The sequence below is a fragment of the Rhinolophus sinicus genome, chromosome 16 (genome assembly GCF_057876585.1).
Source record: "Rhinolophus sinicus isolate RSI-liver-muscle chromosome 16, RSI-T2T, whole genome shotgun sequence".
Lineage (NCBI taxonomy): Eukaryota > Metazoa > Chordata > Mammalia > Chiroptera > Rhinolophidae > Rhinolophus > Rhinolophus sinicus.
In genome coordinates, this window is record NC_142516.1 from 147,352,761 (window position 1) to 147,373,303 (window position 20,543).

The following is a 20,543-nucleotide window of genomic DNA, read 5'->3' on the forward strand; positions in this document are numbered from 1 at the left end:
TAGATATGGGGTGAGGAGTCATGACTCCTTTGTCTAGAATGTCCTCTGATTGTGTTCCTGCAGGATCTCCGAGCAGAAACGCCCCTCGGGGACCTGTGGCATCATGACTTCTGGGGCAGTCGGCTTACCAGCAACACCAGCCACAAGTCCTACCGACCTCTCACCGTCCTGACTTTCAGGTGAGGTATGACAGCGTGGGCTGTACGGGAGGGTCACCCAAGTCTTGTGCATGATAATGTACCAGGTTGTACGTGACAAGGTTTCCAGAGTCCGTGAGTCAAGTCAGGGGTTCCTAGGGAAGTATAAGCCACTCACCTCTGAGGGGCTCCAAGCAGTACATGATAGTTCCAGCTGTTAGGAGTTAGGTCACAGGACGAGAGAGCGTGCGAGAGGAGACTTCATTGCAGGCGCCACTTTGGCGCTGCAGATGCTAACCATGGAGAAGATTGACATGGCTGCTTGTGCAAGAGGCCATGCAAATTGGTGAAGTGTTCCATTTTGTACAGTTCTTGGAGGCTGGATCCTTTGCTGGTTACTGAGGAAACAATGAGTTAAGGCAAGATAGGACAGCTAATGAAATTATGATTTTTTTCATTACAAAAAAAGTTATGTCCTCCTACTGTTACTAAGTCAATAGGCAAAAACAAAATGAAGCTAAAAACAACCTCACCACCTCCTCATTAATTAGGGAGCTGTTTGCATTAAATAGATTTAGTCACCACACAAAGTTTCCATTCATAGCTGTTTCTTGGATGCATTCAATACTTGTGTATGGATCTCTCAAAGAAGCATGGAAATGATGAATTGGAACTGCTGGTAATTGAAAACTAGTCAGAAATAAGAATTCCTGACAATGAGGAAGTGTTCATTGTTCAGAAGGCTGGTGGACAAACTGTAAAGGAGTACTTTTTTGGGGAGGGCGTGGGGGGTAAGCAAGTTACATGACTATCTTAAATCCAGATCCCTATGGGGTAGCCATGAGCAATGTATTATGTCTTCTTGGAATGCAGTCTTGCCTTGTTTGCACTTAAAAAATTCTTTTGCTTTCCCTCTCCAAGTATTTTCTGTCCCACTCCACAGAGGTCCCCTTATCGTCCATTCTCCCCTCTGCAGTTAATTATATTCTTACCTTTCTTCAATCTTCTTAACTTGACAGGCGTTATTTATCTCAGTGCTATTTTACTAAAATTACACAAAGTCTTTCTCTTCTCCTTTTGATACTTTCACTCACCAGCCTTTTCCTTCGGACGGTTTGCGTTTTATTTCCCGTGCCTGTGTGCATCTGGTGTGAGCACCCTTCCTTTGCTACAGGATTAACTATTATTTGTCGGGAGGCTTCCATCCTGTGAGTTTCCACATGGTCAACATCCTCCTGCACGGTGGCATCTCGGTGCTCATGGTGGACGTCTTCTCAGTGCTGTTCGGTGGCCTGCACTACACCAGTAAAGGTCGGAGGTTAAACTTGGCCCCCAGATCGTCCCTGCTGGCGGCACTGCTGTTTGCCGTACATCCAGTACACACCGAGTGTGTAAGTATTGTCTGCTCACAGCGTCTGCACTTGTGAAAGGACGAGAAGCTGGGCATGTGTCAGTTCATTTCCTAAATCAGGATTCCTTTAAATACTCCTAGAGCTGTAGAAAGTATACGCAGCCATGCCCTGCCAGACATTTGAAATGACTGTAGATGCAGCAGGTTTCTCTCATGGAAAAAATGAGGCGTCCCATATTGGTGAAGACTTTATCATGGCAGTGTGCTATGATCCCTGGTGACACTTTCTGTTTTGCTTATATGGCTACGCTGTAAAGGTATAAATGTTGAATGTTGTCTGGCTTAGGGGTCTAAGCGCTGAGATTACCTTTCTTCGGCAAAGGATCTGATGCAATTTTCCTATGTTAACTGAGAGATTTATAATTTCCAAAATACTTTCTCATACTATCGTGATTGTCGTAAAAACTCTGTGGGATCAGACGGGGCAGCATTACAATTTTCACTTTACAGAAGAAAAAATGGACTTGGAGGACAAATAAGGACTTATCCCAGATTAGTCATGTAGCTGGTTAGATATAAGGATAGAACTTAAAATCCAGTTGTCCAAGGTTTATGCAGAGGAGATGCCGGCATAATTTGAATTGAACTGAAAAGTGGGTCGCTACATCCTGCTGTGGAATTTCTCATGAATTCTCCCCACCTTCCCCCTCCTCCTCTTCTTCACTCTCTGTATTATCCTCCTCCCCTTAATAGACTTGGCCCAGGTAGTTTGGCAGCTCCTCGCAGGGACCTAACCTGCTGTCCTGTGGGCCATGCCTTTATTTCATTGAGCTGCTGCTTAATATATTTGGCACAAACTGTATGGGGTTTTCAGGAACCACACTACCTCCCACTCCGTGAGAACCCTTTGAAAATGTAAATCACCATGTTTGCTGGGGGGAAAGATTTGATTTTAGTCATTCATTGTGTGAGCGTGAAGTACCTAGTATAAAATGCTGCATGTACTTTATTACTTCACAATAGATCTCTGCATCTCATATGTATTTAAATACCTACATATTAACCAATTGTATTGAGCATCTTGAAATTAAGTTTCAAAATGTTGAGCAAAATTCCTGCCTTTAGCGTCTGATTTTATTAAACTACCTGTTCTTTGGCACTAAGAAGGTTGTGGAATTATGCTCATAATGTTCTGTGAATATCTTATTACTGTAAAGCTTTAAAAAATTATCATAATTTTTTTATTTCAGCAAATTCAGAGTACTTAAGGGATTGGCAGGCTGAGAACTGTTGTAAGCTATATATATGTATATATGTATGTATATATATGATCAAATAGAATTTTTTTTCTGTGTGAGTTCTCTTTATGGTCTCAGTGTCTGTTGGGACCTAGAAATAGTATACACATGGATCAGAAATAAGGGAATCTCTGGCAAAAATACTGGTTTACTGTTTTGGTCCTTATCTAATTTTGTGTGATATTAAAAGCAAAATTAAATGGTTGAATTATTAACCAAAGAAATTTTTCTAAATTTCTGATTTTAAATGTTGAGAAGTTAGTTTATAGAAAAGTTTGAAATGTGTACAAAGCCCCAGATAAATGCAATCTGGGAACATGTTAACCCCAAAAGTCTACATTTGAGATATTTCAGATTGAGCCAAAGGAAGTCGAGCTATAGGAAAAAGGGAAACATCTGAAGAAATTTCTTCATTTCTTCCACACCTCCATTCCCTGAAAGCCATTCAAACTCCTATTGCAAGGAAAAGTTATGGGTCATTAAAAATTAGCATTCCTAAGACAGGTAATTTGTATATTCACCGTTCATTGTTTTGACAAATAGTATTCAGTTTCCTCCTAGCTACACCCTCGTGTATTTCCCACTTAACCCAGCTTTAAAAATGAGCAAAAAGCAGGACCACCCAAGGAACCAAATAGAAGGAGAGTTCCCAAAGGTTTCCAGGCCAGTACCAGAGAAGCAGGCCTGTGCTCTGGCTGTGGGCATGGCCAAGATTTGTAAGGACAGCCTTGGGCGGTGTCCCCACCGCCCACCCCAATTCAGCATTGACCTGGGATGAGGACTGGGGATTTGGGCAGTAATTGTGCTGCTTCTGTTTACATTTATGAAAGGAAAGCAGTGGCAGTGTAGGCCCTTCCAAGTTTTATTAATGTAAATTTTTTTGTGTTAACATTTATGTGATTTGTGTCCTGACATTAACATTGAGAATGTTTTTGCTCATTGCACATAAGAACCTACATTTTGCAGCCTTCTGGGTAACTAGCCATCGACTTTGCCCAAGACTGAAGGGGTTCTGGAACACAGGACTTTCTCCATTTTAAAATGGGAGCAGTCCCAGGCAAACTCAGATGAGTCAGTCACACCTGATAGTTTAGTTTTCCAACCTCCCAGTTCCCAAGTGGTAATTAAATAATTGTAATCAGGTTTTGTTTTTTGTTTGTTTTTGTTTTTGCTCCCCACATGGTATGAATGTCTCTCATTTTCAAATATGCTGCCCTAAATTGCTCTGGGGTATTTGCAGATGTATAAGGCCTCCAACAGACCAGTCACCAGAAGAGGGAGGTGAGCTAAGAGAAAGGGTTGCGTAGCCTCTTGTCTCTTTGGAAATCAGGATGGCAGCCCCAGGGGTTCCCTGAGGACACCAGTGCAACTGTAGGCTTTCCTTTTTCTCGGAGCATTGCTGAAGACTTCGAATTGCCTGAATGCGGGTATCAAAGAGGGCAGATCAAGCCTCTGTAATAATTTCACCCATCCAACAAACCCAGAGTTTAATACTGAAGTGATTAGGTGGGGAAATATGCACCCTCTCCCATTCTTCTAATTCCTTCTTATGCCCCCTGTGCACATTGTTCCCAGTGGGGAATCAGCAGTGACCCCTGCTTTATGGACTTGGAGGGATTGCAGTAATTTTTCCAGAAAACTGTGGGAGAGGCAGAAATTTTTCTCTACCCTTCAAGGTTCTTTAAGCTGGTCTAATAATTAAATTAACATAAGACATATTAACAAGAGAAAATAACCAAATTTAATTATGTATATACGTACAGGAACCCTACATACACGAGAGAGTCAGAGATCCCACAGACATGAGAGGTTCAGAGACAGAAAGGGCACATGCGGTATATATGGCCTCCTGAGCCAAGGAATGATGTGAGATGCCTAAAATGCTGTGGGGCTTTGCAGGGGAGGAGGGAAATTTGCAGGATGATAAGAGCAGATGTTCAGTAATTAGAAGTTTGCCCTGCCCTATAGAGAGATCATAAAAAGTTACTTCTGGTCATAATTCATTATGGGCACCATTTTCAATTTAGATTATTCTAGGTAGTTAAGGGAGGAGCAGAAGTTTCTCCTGAGCCCACAGAGTCTCGATTGTCTTCAGCTTAAAATAATCCACAGTCCAAAGTGGCACATCTTGGGGAGGTTTGTTCGAAACTCCTTCAAAATCCTGACATGAGTGTTTCAGGTTATTTGTAAGGAAAAAATAGCCTTTGTGAAAAAAAACTTTCCCTGAAAACACGTATTATGCAAATATCAGAGAAGAAAAATAGTTGAACAATTGTAATCAGATTTTTTTCCTCCCCATGAGTCTCTTCGTACTAGTGCCCATCCCCCAAGCAGGTAGACACAGTGCTTGCTGCTGAGACAGCCTTTTATCATTTTTTTCTATGGAATCGCTTTAATTACAATGCCAGAAATTCATTGTAAGGACTAACTACTCTTTTTACTTTAAAACATTTGCCATACTTTTTAAGATTTGTTTTTCTTTGTGTCAGACAATATAATGTACATTGCTTAAGACTTGGATGTATCTTCACCAATTACGCAAATGAAGACTGTTTTAAAAATAAATGTATGATGTTTAAAGTTCATTTTAGTGCAAGTACCCAGGTAAGATGTGGTTTAGGCTGGCTGTTTTCGCCCCTATCCTGGTATTTATCCAAGCCACTTCCCTCCCCTTCACTCATTGCAAGGAGCTTTGTTCTCTGACCCCCACATTCCTCACTCTCTCTTCCTCCTGACCTCCGTGATCTAAAGGCCCCTTTGGATAAGCTTCTCTGGGTTGGCTTCGCCTACTTTGCCTTTTGGAAGGGTTTGGGATTCCGGGCCATCCTCAGGCCCTGTCGCTAGCCACAGCTGGAAAATACCCCTCCTTTCCCTCTCATTGTCCTGGCGGGAGTCCCACAGAACCAGCTGCTCTCTCACTCACCAAGTTGCTGTGGAGCCCATCCCTGCCTCAGCCTGAGCTGCTGTGTCCCTTTTCCATTCCTTTCTGCTCCTCATGTTTACGGAAGCACTCTTCAGAAGTCATGAGGGGAACTAACAGTGAGCCAGCACCTACTGTGTGTCAGGCTCTGTTGCGTTTCGCTGCATGGCTGACTTTACAGCATCCCTGATTGAGTGAGTTACAGGCCGAGTATTCAAGAACTTTCATCGCATATTCGCTTCATTCCTGCAGTAATAGTACTGTTTAACCCTCTGGCATACTGGCGTACTTATTCTAGGCCTGTTGAACCTTTGTTTGTCCTTAGCATCCTTCTCAGGAGGTTTTTTCATGGGGGTGGCTTTCACAGGTTGGGTTCATCAGCTTGTTCAATCTTCTCCACATTGCATGACACCTCGAGTGGCCACATGCATGCACCAGCAATTCATGATCAGAATGGATAATCACCCTCGATGTTTCATATCTAACCAGTGTAGCAGGAAACTACCCTGAAAAGACTGTCGTTTTAGTTATTGCTTGTGCACACACTTGGGAATGATAGAAGTTAACTGAAGGTCTAGACCAAAAGTGATAAGAGAGCTTATTGTAAGATAAGACCACAGGGATTTTGGGTAGTTACACATTATATTCTAAGGAATTGTTAGTATTTCCTGAGTTTAGGATTTGTTTTAAAAAATTTTTTTTAATGTAAATCTTTTTTCTTCCCTTCTTTTAAGGTTGCTGGTGTTGTCGGCCGTGCAGACCTCTTGGGGGCCCTGTTCTTTCTGTTATCTTTCCTGGGCTACTGTAAAGCATTTAGAGAAAGTAAGCATGATGTTTGCCTTCTTAATTTTGAGGTGGGAAAATATTCGTTTATATAAGTTTATCATTTGAGGGAATGTGGGTGAAAAGGGTAAGTTCTCTGTAGATATCTTGTTCACTCCATTGTTCTTTTAATAATATTAGGTTGGTGCAAAAGTAATAACGGTTTTTGTAATTTTTAACCTCTTAAACCTCAATTACTTTTGCACCAACCTAATACAAAGTTTATACATCAGTGTTCACATGGGGGCACCCTGTTGGGTGGTGAATCCAAGAATTTCTGCTCTTGGTATTAAAGCAGTTGTGATTGATTTTTGTAATTTTATTTCCAACAAAACTGGAGGAAAAAAAGAGTTTTTTGGTTCTTTTTTATTAAAACCTCGTGGAGAAAAACAGAAAAATGCTGAAATATCTAGCTGTGAATATGCACCTGGACTATGAGATTCTTGTGCTTTCAATAGAGTGGTATTAATACTTAAAAAAAAAGTCACTGTGGTTGGAGTTGAAATGACAGTTGTGTGGGAGGGTGCGTGTGTAGGGAGCGATTGCCGGATTGTTAGTAGCAGTACACTCACTGAGATACAGGAAAATCCCTGTATAACTCTAACTCTACTCATTGTATGGATTCTGATCATGTCCAAGTCATATCATACCTTCCCAATTGTTTTATCGTAGAAATGGGATATGATGCACTTAGCTTATATAGCAGTTATATATGCCCACTCCAGCAACAGTTATACATTCCGTTTCTGTACCTGAAGAAGTTAGAAGTTTATGGAGTGGAGAACTCTCTCCTTCTGTATCACAATCAATTATTTGTATTTTGAGGGGGGAGAAGGGAGAAGAAAGGAAAGCAAGGGGGGTTATTTCTTGTGGAATGCTTGAAGAGAGTGGTTGGAGCACAAGCAGCTGTACTTTGGCTTCCCTGAGCCTTTTCCACAGTGTTTCCCAAAGCGTAGGTGTAGTCCCAGGCTGCCAGCGCCTTAACATCATCGTCATATACTAATGCTTGCACTTTGAAGTCTTGATGTCTGCTGTGAATTAATCTCTTGTTAATAATGAAGGACAGACCACTCCTTCAGGATGTTGTGTGTGCTGGGGCTGGCGAAATGGGAGAGCTCAGGGTGGTTAAACAGGAACCTCTGGGCCGAATCCAGCTCACTCTGTCCTCTCATGTAGTCCACAAGCTAAGAATGATTTTTACAGTTTTAAATGGTTGGGGGTGGAGGGGGTAGGATAACTCTTTGTGACATATAAAAAGTTACATTAAATTCAGATTTCAGTGACCATATGTAAAGATTTTTTGGTACATAGGAACACCCACTTGTTTTCATTTTGTCTATGCTGTTTTTGCCCTACAACAGCAGAGTTTAAAAATTTTTGATAGAAGCCTGCAAAGCCTGGCCTGCAAAGCCTAAGACATTTACTGCCTGGTCCTTTACAAGGTTTGCTGACCTTTGGGACAGATGATTCACAGGGAAGCTGTCACCATATGAGTGGTTCCCAACATTTTTTATAGTAACAATAGGGGTTTCCAGCAGGAAAGGTTTTACTTGTGAACACAGATGACTGCTGTTAATAATAGCTGCCAGTTAGTGACCAACGGCTGACACGTGTGTAGATGCATATATATTTTTCTCATGTAATTAATGTAACAGTATTTAAGGTAGGTGGAGTTACTTGCCCATTTTTCAGATGCAGAACTCAGAATACTTCCCCAGGGTCATTTCGCTGCTTAGGGCAGAAGCACGTTCACAGTAAGGCTTGTCTGCCTTACTAACTTCAAAGCCACCACCAACTGCATTGTGCTCGTCTGCTTCCCTGTACTCGGGACCAGTGGTATCAGTCCCAAAATCGACGTTCGTAAGGCTGCTTACCTTACTGTTTGCTCTGAAGGATTCTGAAAGCATTTCTAAACAAGTGTACCTTTCAAGAAATGCTGTCCTACAGTGAAAATGGCATACAGACAAGATTCTTCTCTTGTGATTTTTTTTTTAATGTCTTATAAATTACTGGGAGTTTCCTAACAGACACAAAACAAAGAATTAGTTATGTTATTTAATTCCCAGTGCACTTTTCCCCCTTATTTTTGATGTGGTAAAATGTACATAACATAAAATTGACTGTTTAAACCATATTTAAATGTACCAGTTCAGTGGCGTTAAGTACATTCATATTGTTGTGTAACCATCACCACCATCCATCTCCAGAAGTTTTTCGTCTTCCCAAACGGAAACCCAGTTAAGTAGTAATTCCCCATTCTCCCCTGTATTCAGCCTCTGATGACTACCTTTCTACTTTCTGTCCATGAATATGATTATTCTCGGTACCTCATGAAAGTGGAATCATGCAGTATTTGTCTGGTTTATTTCACTTAGCATAATGTCTTCCAAGTTCATCCATGCAGTAGCATGTGCCAGAATTCCCTTCATTTTTAAGACCGAATAATATTCCCTTGAATGTATATACCACATTTTGCTTGTCTATTTATCTGTCAATGGGAATTTGGGTTATTTCCACTTTTTGGCTATCATGAATAGTGCTGCTATGAACATGGGTATACCCTATAGACTTGAAAAAGCAGTAGACAACTTCCCTTTAACCTTCCCCCCCACCCCCAAAAGGACTTAGACAGGATTCCAAACTCTTCTAGGACAGGCTGTGTTGTTCTGATGTTCTAGATATTTATCGTTATGTGCCTAGAACATCCATATAGAAATTATCAATAGTTTTCAAGGGTGGATTAGGAAGGGCCTGTGAGATATTTTAACCCACTGCCCCTCCCCCATCTTGTCATGTCCAGGCTGACCACAGGGCTCAGGTTGTGTGTCTTGGAGCACATATTGTCTCAAACCTGTGACTCCACTGACACACAGTAGATGGGTGACCCTAGTGGCCCCAGACTGTACCATACTCACTCAAGACTTGGTTACACTCAATGACTCCCCACCCTGTTTTCTTATTATTTTATTTTACCCAGATAAAGCCACCGCTTTTTCCTGTGACTCATCATTTTTCTGACACATCAGAGAGTTTGGGGACAGCTCAATAGAACAGCTTCAAGTACAGAGAATAGTGGTAGTGATTTTTCCCAAGACTGAAAGGTAACAGCAATAAGGCATGTCCAGCTCTTTCTGGGGTGGGCATCTCCTCACCTATGATCATCTTAAAACTGCCAAGAGACATTTGGCCCTCAGGGATCTGGTGCGGTAGGGAATTGCACCTGCCCCAGCCTCAGAGAACATTCAGCACCATGGTGTGCCTTTTTCATTAAGACCTGAATCACTTAGGGGAGGGGGGGGGGGGTCCATTTACTGCCTCACTGTTCTGTTCATTGCAAACAATGGTATCTCGTGTTCTTAAGTTGGCAGTTAAACAGTTAAATCCGAATTTGCAGTTAGGTAGGATAACAATGTATCAATAGTCTTATTTTTTCATGAAGAAAGTTGAAAATTAAGTCTGTTGGCTTTTCTCAAAGACAGCTCTAAAGTTTCACGAAGTATCATTTTATTAATTTTAACATATCTTCCTTTAAAGTAACTACTCCATATTCTGAATGAATTTCAAAGACATCAGACAGGCTCTTTGAAGAAAGTACTAAATGTTGATAGATTTAACATATGTGCGATACATTATTTAGGAGGTATATAAAACCTCTCATTGATTCTAAAAATTATTCTTATGAAATAATGGAAAAGCAATCAGGAGACTAAAAATCCTTCTAGCAAATGAACTGATACATTTGTTAGCCTCCTTTAATGGAGTATTCTCATAAAATGGTAAAAAACTAAAGACATGTTATATGTTTTCCTGGATCCTTTTACTAACCTTTTCTCTGTTCCACTTCCCATAGATACATATTCTGATATATGTATCTATTTTTCATTCATTTGTAAATTATAAAATTATTTCCAAGAGTCACCCATACAAAAGGTAGACTTTTTTTTTTTTTTAATAAAGCTTTTGGAAACAAAGGTAAAAGTGCTAATGTGTGATGGTTTTTCAATTAATACTTTGATATATGAGAAATCAGTGAAGTATGTTTCAGTATTAATGGAAACATATTACCTGCTAGTAGCATTATAACCTTTCTTTCTTGGCCTAGTAGCATTCTTTTAACATTTATAATGTGTTTACTTTAAAATCGTAAAGAGATTTTATAAAGAAATTGTTATAGGCCTTTCATGTTAGGGATGCAAATGTTTTCGAGAAAGCTCACTTGGAAATATTTAATGTTTGTACAACAATAGCAGTGGTAGATGTCACTTCTGTGAAAACCCTTTTAAGACTATGAATAGATTTTCATTTGATTGAAGTTACTTAGAAGAGTTAGAAGACAAATGGATGGGTAAGGAAGCCTTTGAAGAAGCCTTCCTGTTGACCTGTCTACAGGCCGCCCGACCTTCCCAGGTTGTGTTTTTCTGTTCACTTGAACCCTCTTTAGGAAAAGGAAAGAGTGGATTAAAATGGAGCCTGTGGACCCGCCTCCATACTGGTATGGTCCTTTGCAGTCACCGACAGCTTATTTAGTCTTTGGGAAATATAAAGCTCTAAGAGCAGCCCTTCTGCATGCATCCAGGCCTCAGGGTCTTGACCCTGAAAGTTATTTTTGGCCGTGGACTTTTGTGTCCTTTCTGTCCTCTGACTGCATCCACCTGCCCATGCAGGCTTTGAGTTATAGATCAGAATGTTTTTTTCTTGGGAGTTTAAAGTGGATGGCTGAAAACACCCATCCTTCAAGCTGCACTCTCGATCATTTTGAATTGGTTTTCACTGCTATTTTCAGTTCCCGCTCATTGTTTTCGCAGACAACCCATGGAATGATTGAACTCTGCCTCCCAAGCTTGTTGCAGGTCTGTAGGCACAGAACAATGTGGATTCTTAAGAGAGGGACTAACATTCAGTTATTAGCTTACTTGGGGGAAGTCCTGTGTCCCACACATAAGGCAGTTCTCTGACTCCTCCCTAACAGGGTTCAGAGAACCAACAGGCTTCTGTGCCTTGAGACCTACCTGCTGTAACCTCAGGACCCAGCAGAACAGGATGGGACTTTGTAACCGGATTCCCAGCCCTGTCCTCCTTGCCCCTCAGCTGGGCAACCTCACAACAGTCCCTTCCCTCTGCCAGCTGCTCTTCTCTCCTCTCCTCCCCTCCCCTCCTCCCCTCTCTTCCCTTCTCCTCCCCTTCACAACTCCCAAATCCCCCTTTGTCTCATTATCCCCCAAACCAGTGCTGATGGAAGTGAGTGGAGCCTTTTTTAGTCTCTGTTGACAGAGGCAGTATGTTTTCAGCAACTCTTCTGAGTTTCACATTCTCCGTACTCCTTTTCAAACGTGCTAAGAATAGAAACTACTTCTTTGTAGAGAATAACTCTGGCATAATTCTTAAATATCACATTAAGGTCCAACTTCATAAATATGGTGGCTGAGAGTCTTTTTTAAGAGGAGCAAAGTTTTCACCAACTAGTAATACCTTCACAGACAAGAAGCAGTTAAGAACTCTGTATGTAAAAATAATTCTGGTTAAGGTATTCACAATAAGACACTGTGTTTGATTCTGTTCTAAAATCACGGAGAGGCTTAGCAATTTCGGCCGTTCGTTCTGTTAGCAATAATTAATCAAACAGTAAGGGCATCCTTTGTACAGGCCCAGTTCCTGGTGTTATGGATACAGAAACTAGGAAGACACAGTTCATGCCCTTGAAGGGCTTACGGTCTAGTGTATTTTGATTAAAATGAGCTTCCATTATTCCGAACACCTGTCTGGTTCTCTGTACGTCCTTGTTAACTTTTCCCTCCTTGTACCCACCTCACAACAGGCATTCAGTACGCATACCCTTCTTTTCTGGTGCGTTTATGCAGAACTGATGACTACAACTCTGTACTGCAAATTTCTTTGTTGACCCTGGAATGTACAGTTTATTATTTTTTATTGAGGTATAATTGACATATAACATTGTATTAGTTTTAGGTGTACAATATAATAATTTGCTATATGTATGTATTGTGACATGATCACCACAATAAGTTTAGTTAACATCCACCACCACACACAGTTAGAATTTTTTTTCTTGTGATGAGAACTTTTAAGATCTACTCTCTCAGCATCTTTCAAATATACAGTACAGTATTATTAACTATAGTCACCATGCTGTACCTTAGATCCCTAGGACTTATTTATAATTGAAAGTCTACCTTTTGACTAACTTCATCCATCTTGCCCACATCCCCCCATCGCCTCTGGCAACCAACAATGTTCTCTGTATGAATTCAGTTTATTTTAGATTCCTCATAAAAGTGAGATCATACAGTATTTGTCTTTTTCTGTCTTACTTATCTCGGTTAGCATAATGCCCTCAAGGTCCATCACGTTGTCACAAATGGCAAGATTTCCTTTTTGTGGCTAAATAATATTCCATTGTATGAATATTGAATGTGCCACATTTTCTTTATGCGTTCATCTGTTAGTACACACTTAGAGTGTTTCCATGTCTTGGCTATTGTAAATAATGCTGCAGTGAACATACGGGTGCATATATCTTTTTGATAGTGATTTCATTTCCTTTGGATAAACACCAAGAAGCAGAATTGCTAGGTCATATGGTAGTTCTATTTTATACTGCTAATTTCTTCCATTTACTCTCTATTAAATTTCTTTGAGTCCAACAGAGGAAAGCTCTTGATACTCATGGACATTCAGGTGTATGTATTTTCATTTGGTCTTTGTGATATCTTAAGAAATAGTCAGACATTTTTTTACTTTGCCCTATCTAGTCAGTGTGGACTGCAAAAAAAAAAAACACCAAGTGGTAAACACATGTCATGGCAATGATGATTCCTTGTCCCCGTTTCTCATGTTGTCCACATGTTTGTAAGTGTTCAACTGAGAATCAAAGCTCTTTTATAGTGGAAGTTCAGTCCAGTATTTATTGGATACAATAATAGTGCTATTCATTGTTTCAACTTAGGTTTAAAGTGACCTGGTCTTTGTTCTTTTTGGATCTGAACATAAATTCAAACAAAAGGTCTAGCATTAGTTCCATATAAACTTGAAGTTCAAGAAAAGTTTTTACAGAGGAACAGATTTAATATTTTTTTATAAGGGCACAAAAAATGGCGTGCTCTGAAATTAATGATTTGACTAGTTAAAAAGCCCTTTCAGAGGATACATTTCTTTTTGATAACCTCATTAGCTTTCTTTATAGATGTGGTATCTGTATTATAAAGCTCTGGACAATTTTCAACTGCCTGAGTTTGTTAACAAGCAATTCTATGCTAACCTCTGGAATCCTGACATTTTTGAAAATAAGAAAAATCTACTAACAGAACATTTCTGTCTGCCTTTTGTGTGTGTGTGTGTGTGTGTGTGTGTGTGTGTGTGTGTGCGTGCACACGCATTTAAATAGAATATCTCCAAGCAAGATCTTTTACAACAGAATCCTTTTTAAGAAAGGGCATGTCCTTATAAAGGAAGCACACATTTTCTTATAAAAAAAAGAAAAACACAAAGTCAGATGAAGTCGATGGTGCACTGGGTATTATTTCTGAATACCCAAAACAAAAAGTATTACTCTTATGATGTGACATCTTGTTGATATTTACATCTCTCTTAAAGTCTGTAGTTCGGATTGGAAATAGATAATCTCTCTGCATAATAAGTTTCTAGAATAGCTAAAACTAAACTTATACCTTAAAATACTTGTTTCATGGGAGTTAGGACCAGGAAGAGAAATTTAATTACTTATAGTGGGGAAGAGAGAATCTTTTTAGGGAAGGAATTTGCTACATACCTAGAACAACCATTTTAAATTCTAATCTATTATAAAAGACAAGATTTTAAATCTCAGTTGTTTTACATTCTTAAAACTTTATTTGCTGTATTGCTTTCCTTATAATTCAGGTAGCTAAAACAAGATAACTCTTACTCTTGGGAGTAAAAGTTATTTCTTCATGTCTTCATTCTGACTTAAGGCTTCTGTTTGACTTAGAATCACACTACCATAGCTTAAAAAAAAATAGGGCAATTGTGTAATTCACATAGTGTAGGACCTTTGCTTTGGGGCCCTTGCCGACTGAATTGTGACAGTGGTATTCGTGTGTGTTCTCTCTCTCTGCCTTCATGTTTCTTTGGTTTCTGCATTGCTTGATTTTCCCAAAACGGTCCTGTCATGTAGACCGGCAATGTCTGACTTCTTTCATTCTGCGGGTAGAAGCACTGCTTGGTTGGCTCCAACTTTTGGAACGAGAATCTGATGCTCATTGTGTCATTCTGGCAGAGAGAGTTGGGCCACCTGTCAGGGTGGCGTGGTTCCCACACACAACATGACATGCCAATTTCAAGACGGTGGAGATGCCAGGCATTGAGTGGTGAAGAGGGTAGCTCAGATAATGTGATGCTTTTTCTGAAAGATCTTCCCACTGGAAAGTAGTGCCAAATCCAAGGCACATGCTTCATTAAATTGATCACATCTGTTGGCACTTATGAGTGTTAGCACTGACAAGTGTCTTTCTATTAGTACATTTTGGGTTGGGGTTTTTTTTTCCTGTGCTCCCTCCACTCCATTAGCCTTTGCCTCCATTTACCTAAGTGATTGAATTATCTTTGATAATAGAGACATATACAGAAACAAGGAAAATATTTTCTAGGCCCATCTCTATTATTAAGTTCTGGATCATAAACTGTTGATGTTTGCTAATAATGAATAATTATCTTAGAGCAAGTTGTCTTCTTAAGTGATGAGAGATGTCGCATGGTGTCAAAATAGTTTTTTGTTGTTTTTTTCTCTTCTCCTGGGTCATTGGTACTTCAAGTTTAGCAGACTGAATGGAGGTAAAATGGAGAACTCTGGGTAAAGGTAACATCCTGAGATGCTTACATAGAGCTATGCACCAGTTAGAATTCCCTATTTGGGGAAGTTTTTTTTGAATAAAAATATTCATAAATGCAAGTGCACTGCAGGTGACATCTGCCTCTCAGGATTTATTTTTACTGTTTTTAACAGTTACTTCTACATTTAAAATTAAAATCAATTTTTCCTATGCCTTTTAATAGTCCTTATGTAATTTTTTTAATAACAATTTTTTTTAAAGAGTCTCTTGTGTGATGGATTTTATTCTATTGTGAAGAGGTTCAAAGACTAAATTAAAAGTGAAAAGACTTTTAGCTGTGTTTGTTCACATTAAACAAATTATTAACTTTTTGGTATTGAATCACATCTCATAACTGCATAAGAAATATGGGAGTTAAATAAGACTCCTGATAGACATGGGAATAAATGAAACTATTTACTGATTGAGTGGGTATTTATTGAGTGCCATCTATATGCAAGGTGACCTGCCATTGTCTGTTTCAGTTGTCTTACTAAAATGCGCAAACTTGGAAATAAAAGAATGGTTTGCATTAGTTACTGAATAAGAGCAAAGTCACAAAAACACAGTCAAAATTCCCTAGATTGTGCTGTATATTGGCAATTATTAGCATAAGTCACCTTGACAAATCAAAACTCAAAGAAAATCGTAATTTGGGCAATTACATGGGTAAAACTATACTACAGCAGGTCGCGTTACCAGAAGTCTGTTAGGCTGGGCTGTCCCCAAACTCAGGACCAGCTTCCCAGTTGATTATTTAATTTTTATGAATCTTTTCTTGTTCACCCCGAGTACTCGAAACACTTTGTCAGCACCCTGTAGTTTGGCCTTGGTTTATCATGCACATACATACCACACATTTGTAAAGAGACCCTTTCATTTATACGATGTAGTTTATAAATATTGTTAAGTTTCCAGTTTAGACTCTGGATAAACTGAAGTGTGTGTGAAAGCTTAGTCTTATGACTCCTGATAAAGTATCACGTGGCTTCTCTGGTAGGGACTGGGGGGAGAAAGAGTTGGATTTCAATAGACAAACTCGTTTCATATTTTCCAGGTTTTCAAAGGCAGACTTGGAATACAGCCATGTGCCGATCATTTCCTCTTTGAGCTGCATCTTTGAGCACATGCTATAGGCAGGACTGTGCAGTAGAAACACAACGTGAGCCACCCATACAATTTAAAATTTTCTAGTAGCCACATTATAAAAGGAAGTAGGGGAGATGAATTTTACCAGTACATTTTATTCAGCCCAATATATCAAAACTATAATTTCAACATGTAATCAGTATAGAAATTATGAAATACTTTGCATCCTTTATACCAAAATCTTCCAAATCAGGTGTGTGTTTTCTCTCATGACATGTCTCAACAGTATCTAGGTAAATTTCAGGTGCTCATTAGTTATAATGGCTACTCTTCTGGACATTAGTGGTCTAAAATGGTTTTCTGAATGTGGAGTCATTACTAGGTTTATAACTGACCCCCTGAAATTTTGCCTTTGATTGGAAATTGCCACTGCTGAGAAGTGACACTTTAATATTTAATAATCACTGAAACTGAAGAAACTTCTTCAGCCAAGTCACATTGTCTTCATCTTTCATATGTTTTCATACTGGATGTGTTTGGAACAAATCAGAAGTATAAGAGAAAACTAAAGAGTAGGACTCTTCCGGAAGAATCGTAATAGAGGATTTGAGAGGTAGTGGGAATCTGGGTCCCCCACAGAAATTTGGGTTTTGAGAAGTGTGGTGAAATTTTGGAGTGAGTAAGAAGAAAGCTATCAATAAATCTGAAGGCTGTGTTTTCTATATAAGTTGTTTTTCTGTGTTCAGTGAATTTTCTAACTTAGACATCTAAGGAGAAAGCCATTTTAAATTCCAGACAAGTGGAAAATGAGCCCATGACTTTTTCATCCCTGTAGTAATTTAACTTTGTGTTAATGGAATGCTTTCAAGAGCCATCTTTTGGGTATTTTCATGGAGGAGCTAGGAATTTTTTTTCTTACCCAAAGCCACTGGTCCATAGGAGAAATATTAATCCATGTTATGGTCAAGTAAAATACAAGCTAACTCAGTTTTTCTAGGAAGAAATGTAAAATGATCGAGGGACCTGCTTTTAATGTTAAGAACAGGGAACATTACATTGGGAAATAATATTATGTTTTGTTAAGAGGTATGAACACAAATTGTGGGAGTGGGGGAAGCTTAAAAAAATCAAATCTAGGTAATGGGGCAAGAGGTCCATTTGGTTTCTCATGAACTAACTGAGCCTAATGCTTAGTGGACATGGGCTGGGCCTGGTGTGGCATAGGAGCCGGAGTGGGGGTGTCTTTTACCACATTTATCTGTGGAGGAGACCCTGTGATAATTAATGGGTTCGTTTACAGTTAAAGGTGTCTATTTACATATAGACTGCTAACATGAGAAAATCCTGAAAGTAGATTGACACAGACTCAGGAAGGTGTGTTATGGGAGAAAGAGCTACCGAGCCAACAAGGCACAAGCCTTAAGCGTGTCATCTGCCATCCATTTCTGTCATATGTCAGAAGGCATGACCTTCTCCCTGGCATGGTGCATTGTGAGCTGTGATCACCTCCATTTTGCCAGCTGGACCCCTGTGCTCTGCTGCTAAAATGTGTGGAGCCTTTCTCAAAATCATATCCTAAAAGGAATTAGCCAACATGTTAGCTTTAAGGTTATTTTGGTCATAATTTTTTCAAAGGCTTTGGTGTCTACAAACACTTGTCTGCTAATGATTGCCAGCAAATGCCAAAAGAAAATAATAAGTTCCAATAAATATGTAAACACTCAAATGCAATCATGATGAATTGAACAGGGTTTTGTTATTTTTGTGGCTCAGAATTGTGATCTTTTGGTATTACATACATATGCTGTAATTAATTTCTGCAAGTAAAATTATCCTTAGTTTGCTTGATGGAGCTAAACATTCCAATACATAATGGTTTTCAGTAAAGAGAACTTGGCTTCCGGGCGCTGTGCTCCTAGAACAATTGGAGAGACAGAGCTCTAGGGCACAACCAAGACCTGAAATTTGGGGAGGCAGGTGTGGGCTCATTCCAGAAAAGAAGATTCTAGCAGTCCAAAGTTTACAAATGAAATAGGCTGTTGTGGAAAGTTAACACCCTTCTCAGAAGTTACTGAAGTCAAGGCCACGTGGCCCCCTGCTGGATGCATTATGGAAAAGACTTCAGCATTTCCGTCGCTGCATCCGTTGCTGCAAAGGAGATTATATGCACACCCTCTAAGACACTTACTCCAACGTTCACTACGATGTGGTTCCGTGAGTTGTGCGCTTATTGCCTGTTTCGGTGGACGGTGGACAGGCATTTCATTCTCTGACCACGCCTTCCCAGAGTCAGGCAGAGGCCGTAGATTCCGTCAGAAAAACTTCTGAGTTGCTCCTACAAGCCAGGCCTGAGGCAGAGATGAGATGTGAGTAAGCTTCCTGTCTAGAGTGATGCTTCTCCACCTTCAGCTGCATCAGAATCACCTGCCCCCTGGTTAAAAGGCACATTGCTGGGCTTCACCCTCCAGCTTCTGACTTTGCAGGTCTGGGCAGGGCCTGAGGGTTGATTTCCAACAGGGTTCAAGGGCAGGTCCATGGACCACATTTTAGGGCAGTGGTCTCAGCTTGAGGTCATTTCTTTCTCCCTGCCCCCAGGACATTTAGCAAAGCTTATGACATTTTTGATTGTCACAACTGAGGGCTAGGAATATTACTGTTGTCTAATGGGGAGAAGCAAGGGGTCCTGCTAAGCATTCTCCAATGCATGGAGCAGCCCTCACGAGGAATTAATCAGTCCAAATAGTAGTGTTGAGGTTGAGAGACCCCCACCTCTCCCAATCTAGGGGAAATTCAGGAAACCAAGTATTTGTAATAAACTGTGTGAAGAATGTAGCGATAGACTGTGATAAGTTCGGTTCAGGGTGCTGCAGCTGGGCCTCACTTAGTCTAGGGGGTTAACCAGGGAGGCCGAGGTACGTGACCCCATTCTCAGGGATGTCAGACATGCAGACCATTTGCTGGTCTAACTGTGGAGAAAGAAGTGAATTGAGAAAGGTGGCTGCCTGGGAGGGTGGGGGTGCCATTTCACAGCTTAAGTGACATCTGACATCTGTATAAGATGGATAAGATTTTGCCAGGGGCCTTGCAGCCAAAGAACAGAATACACAAAGCAAAGTGAGAGTGTGTTGGCAGGTGTGCCTGAAATATAGGCCCAGAAAAGCCAGAGAGATGTCATGTGGCCAGGTCAGCAGGTCTTAAATGCCATTCTCAGTAGGGTCACCTTTATCCTGTAGGCAGCAGAAAGGACTAGAAAGGCTTAAAACAAGAGTGTTCATTGTGTTTTTATGAGACAGTGGAATCCAAATTAATAAGGCTTTTACTGATCAGCTGGCCTCATTGAAAGCCTTAAAGTACCTCAACTATAATAAATAAAAATTTTTTTGTTATTATATCCTGCCTCTTTGTACATTAAACCTGGAAATTTGATATACAGAGATTCCCAAGAAAAGCCAAAAAAAGTCAGGAAAAATTAGCCCATGCATCCTTTCTGCTTGACTTCCAATGTCTCCTGCTGCTGGAGCCTGTTTGTGAATGAGGACATTTTCTCAGCAAGCTGAGTGGGCCCTTGAACAGCCTGGCCATACCGGCGCAAGTGTTTTGGCTTCCTGTTACAGGTGTTTGAGTCCCCATGCAGGTTGGCAGCCCAGCCTGCCCTATGCCTTTACCTGTCCAGTGCTAGGTGGATGCCAGCCCTGTCAGTGGTCCTGTGTTCTTCATAGGTCAGAGCTATTCCACACTGGGAGCAGAGCAGACCCATCTCACACCACTTGATGTTCAGAGAGACCAGGCTATCCATGGAGTCGGAGAGACTCTCAGAGCTGCTCAGGCCTTCCCATGCTCCTGTCGTTGTGACAGCAGCAGCAAGTGTTGAGGTCATTATGCACCCAAATGCAGTGCTTACACTCTCAGTGGGAGTTCTCAACATAACTTGTCAGAATGGCCTATCAAATGATTGGCAGGTCGGAGAGAAGGAACTTGCCCCATGGGGACTCTACAATGAAATGTCTCTGTGGCCGTGGCTTCATTACAGTGTCCCCAATGGCTCTGGCACCTGATCCTGAT

General features: G+C 40.4%; 1 protein-coding gene across 2 annotated transcripts in view; it reads left to right on the forward strand.

Annotated features, from left to right (window-relative positions):
• The window catches only part of TMTC4 (transmembrane O-mannosyltransferase targeting cadherins 4), a 57,925-nt gene that overhangs the window by 10,033 nt on the left and 27,349 nt on the right, over positions 1 to 20,543 (forward strand). For both annotated transcript variants that reach the window (XM_019754227.3, XM_019754228.3), the window contains exons 3-5: positions 64 to 179; positions 1,312 to 1,528; positions 6,441 to 6,528. In XM_019754227.3, the coding sequence (XP_019609786.1) occupies positions 64 to 179; positions 1,312 to 1,528; positions 6,441 to 6,528 (421 nt within the window). The remainder of the gene's footprint in view (positions 1 to 63; positions 180 to 1,311; positions 1,529 to 6,440; positions 6,529 to 20,543) is intronic.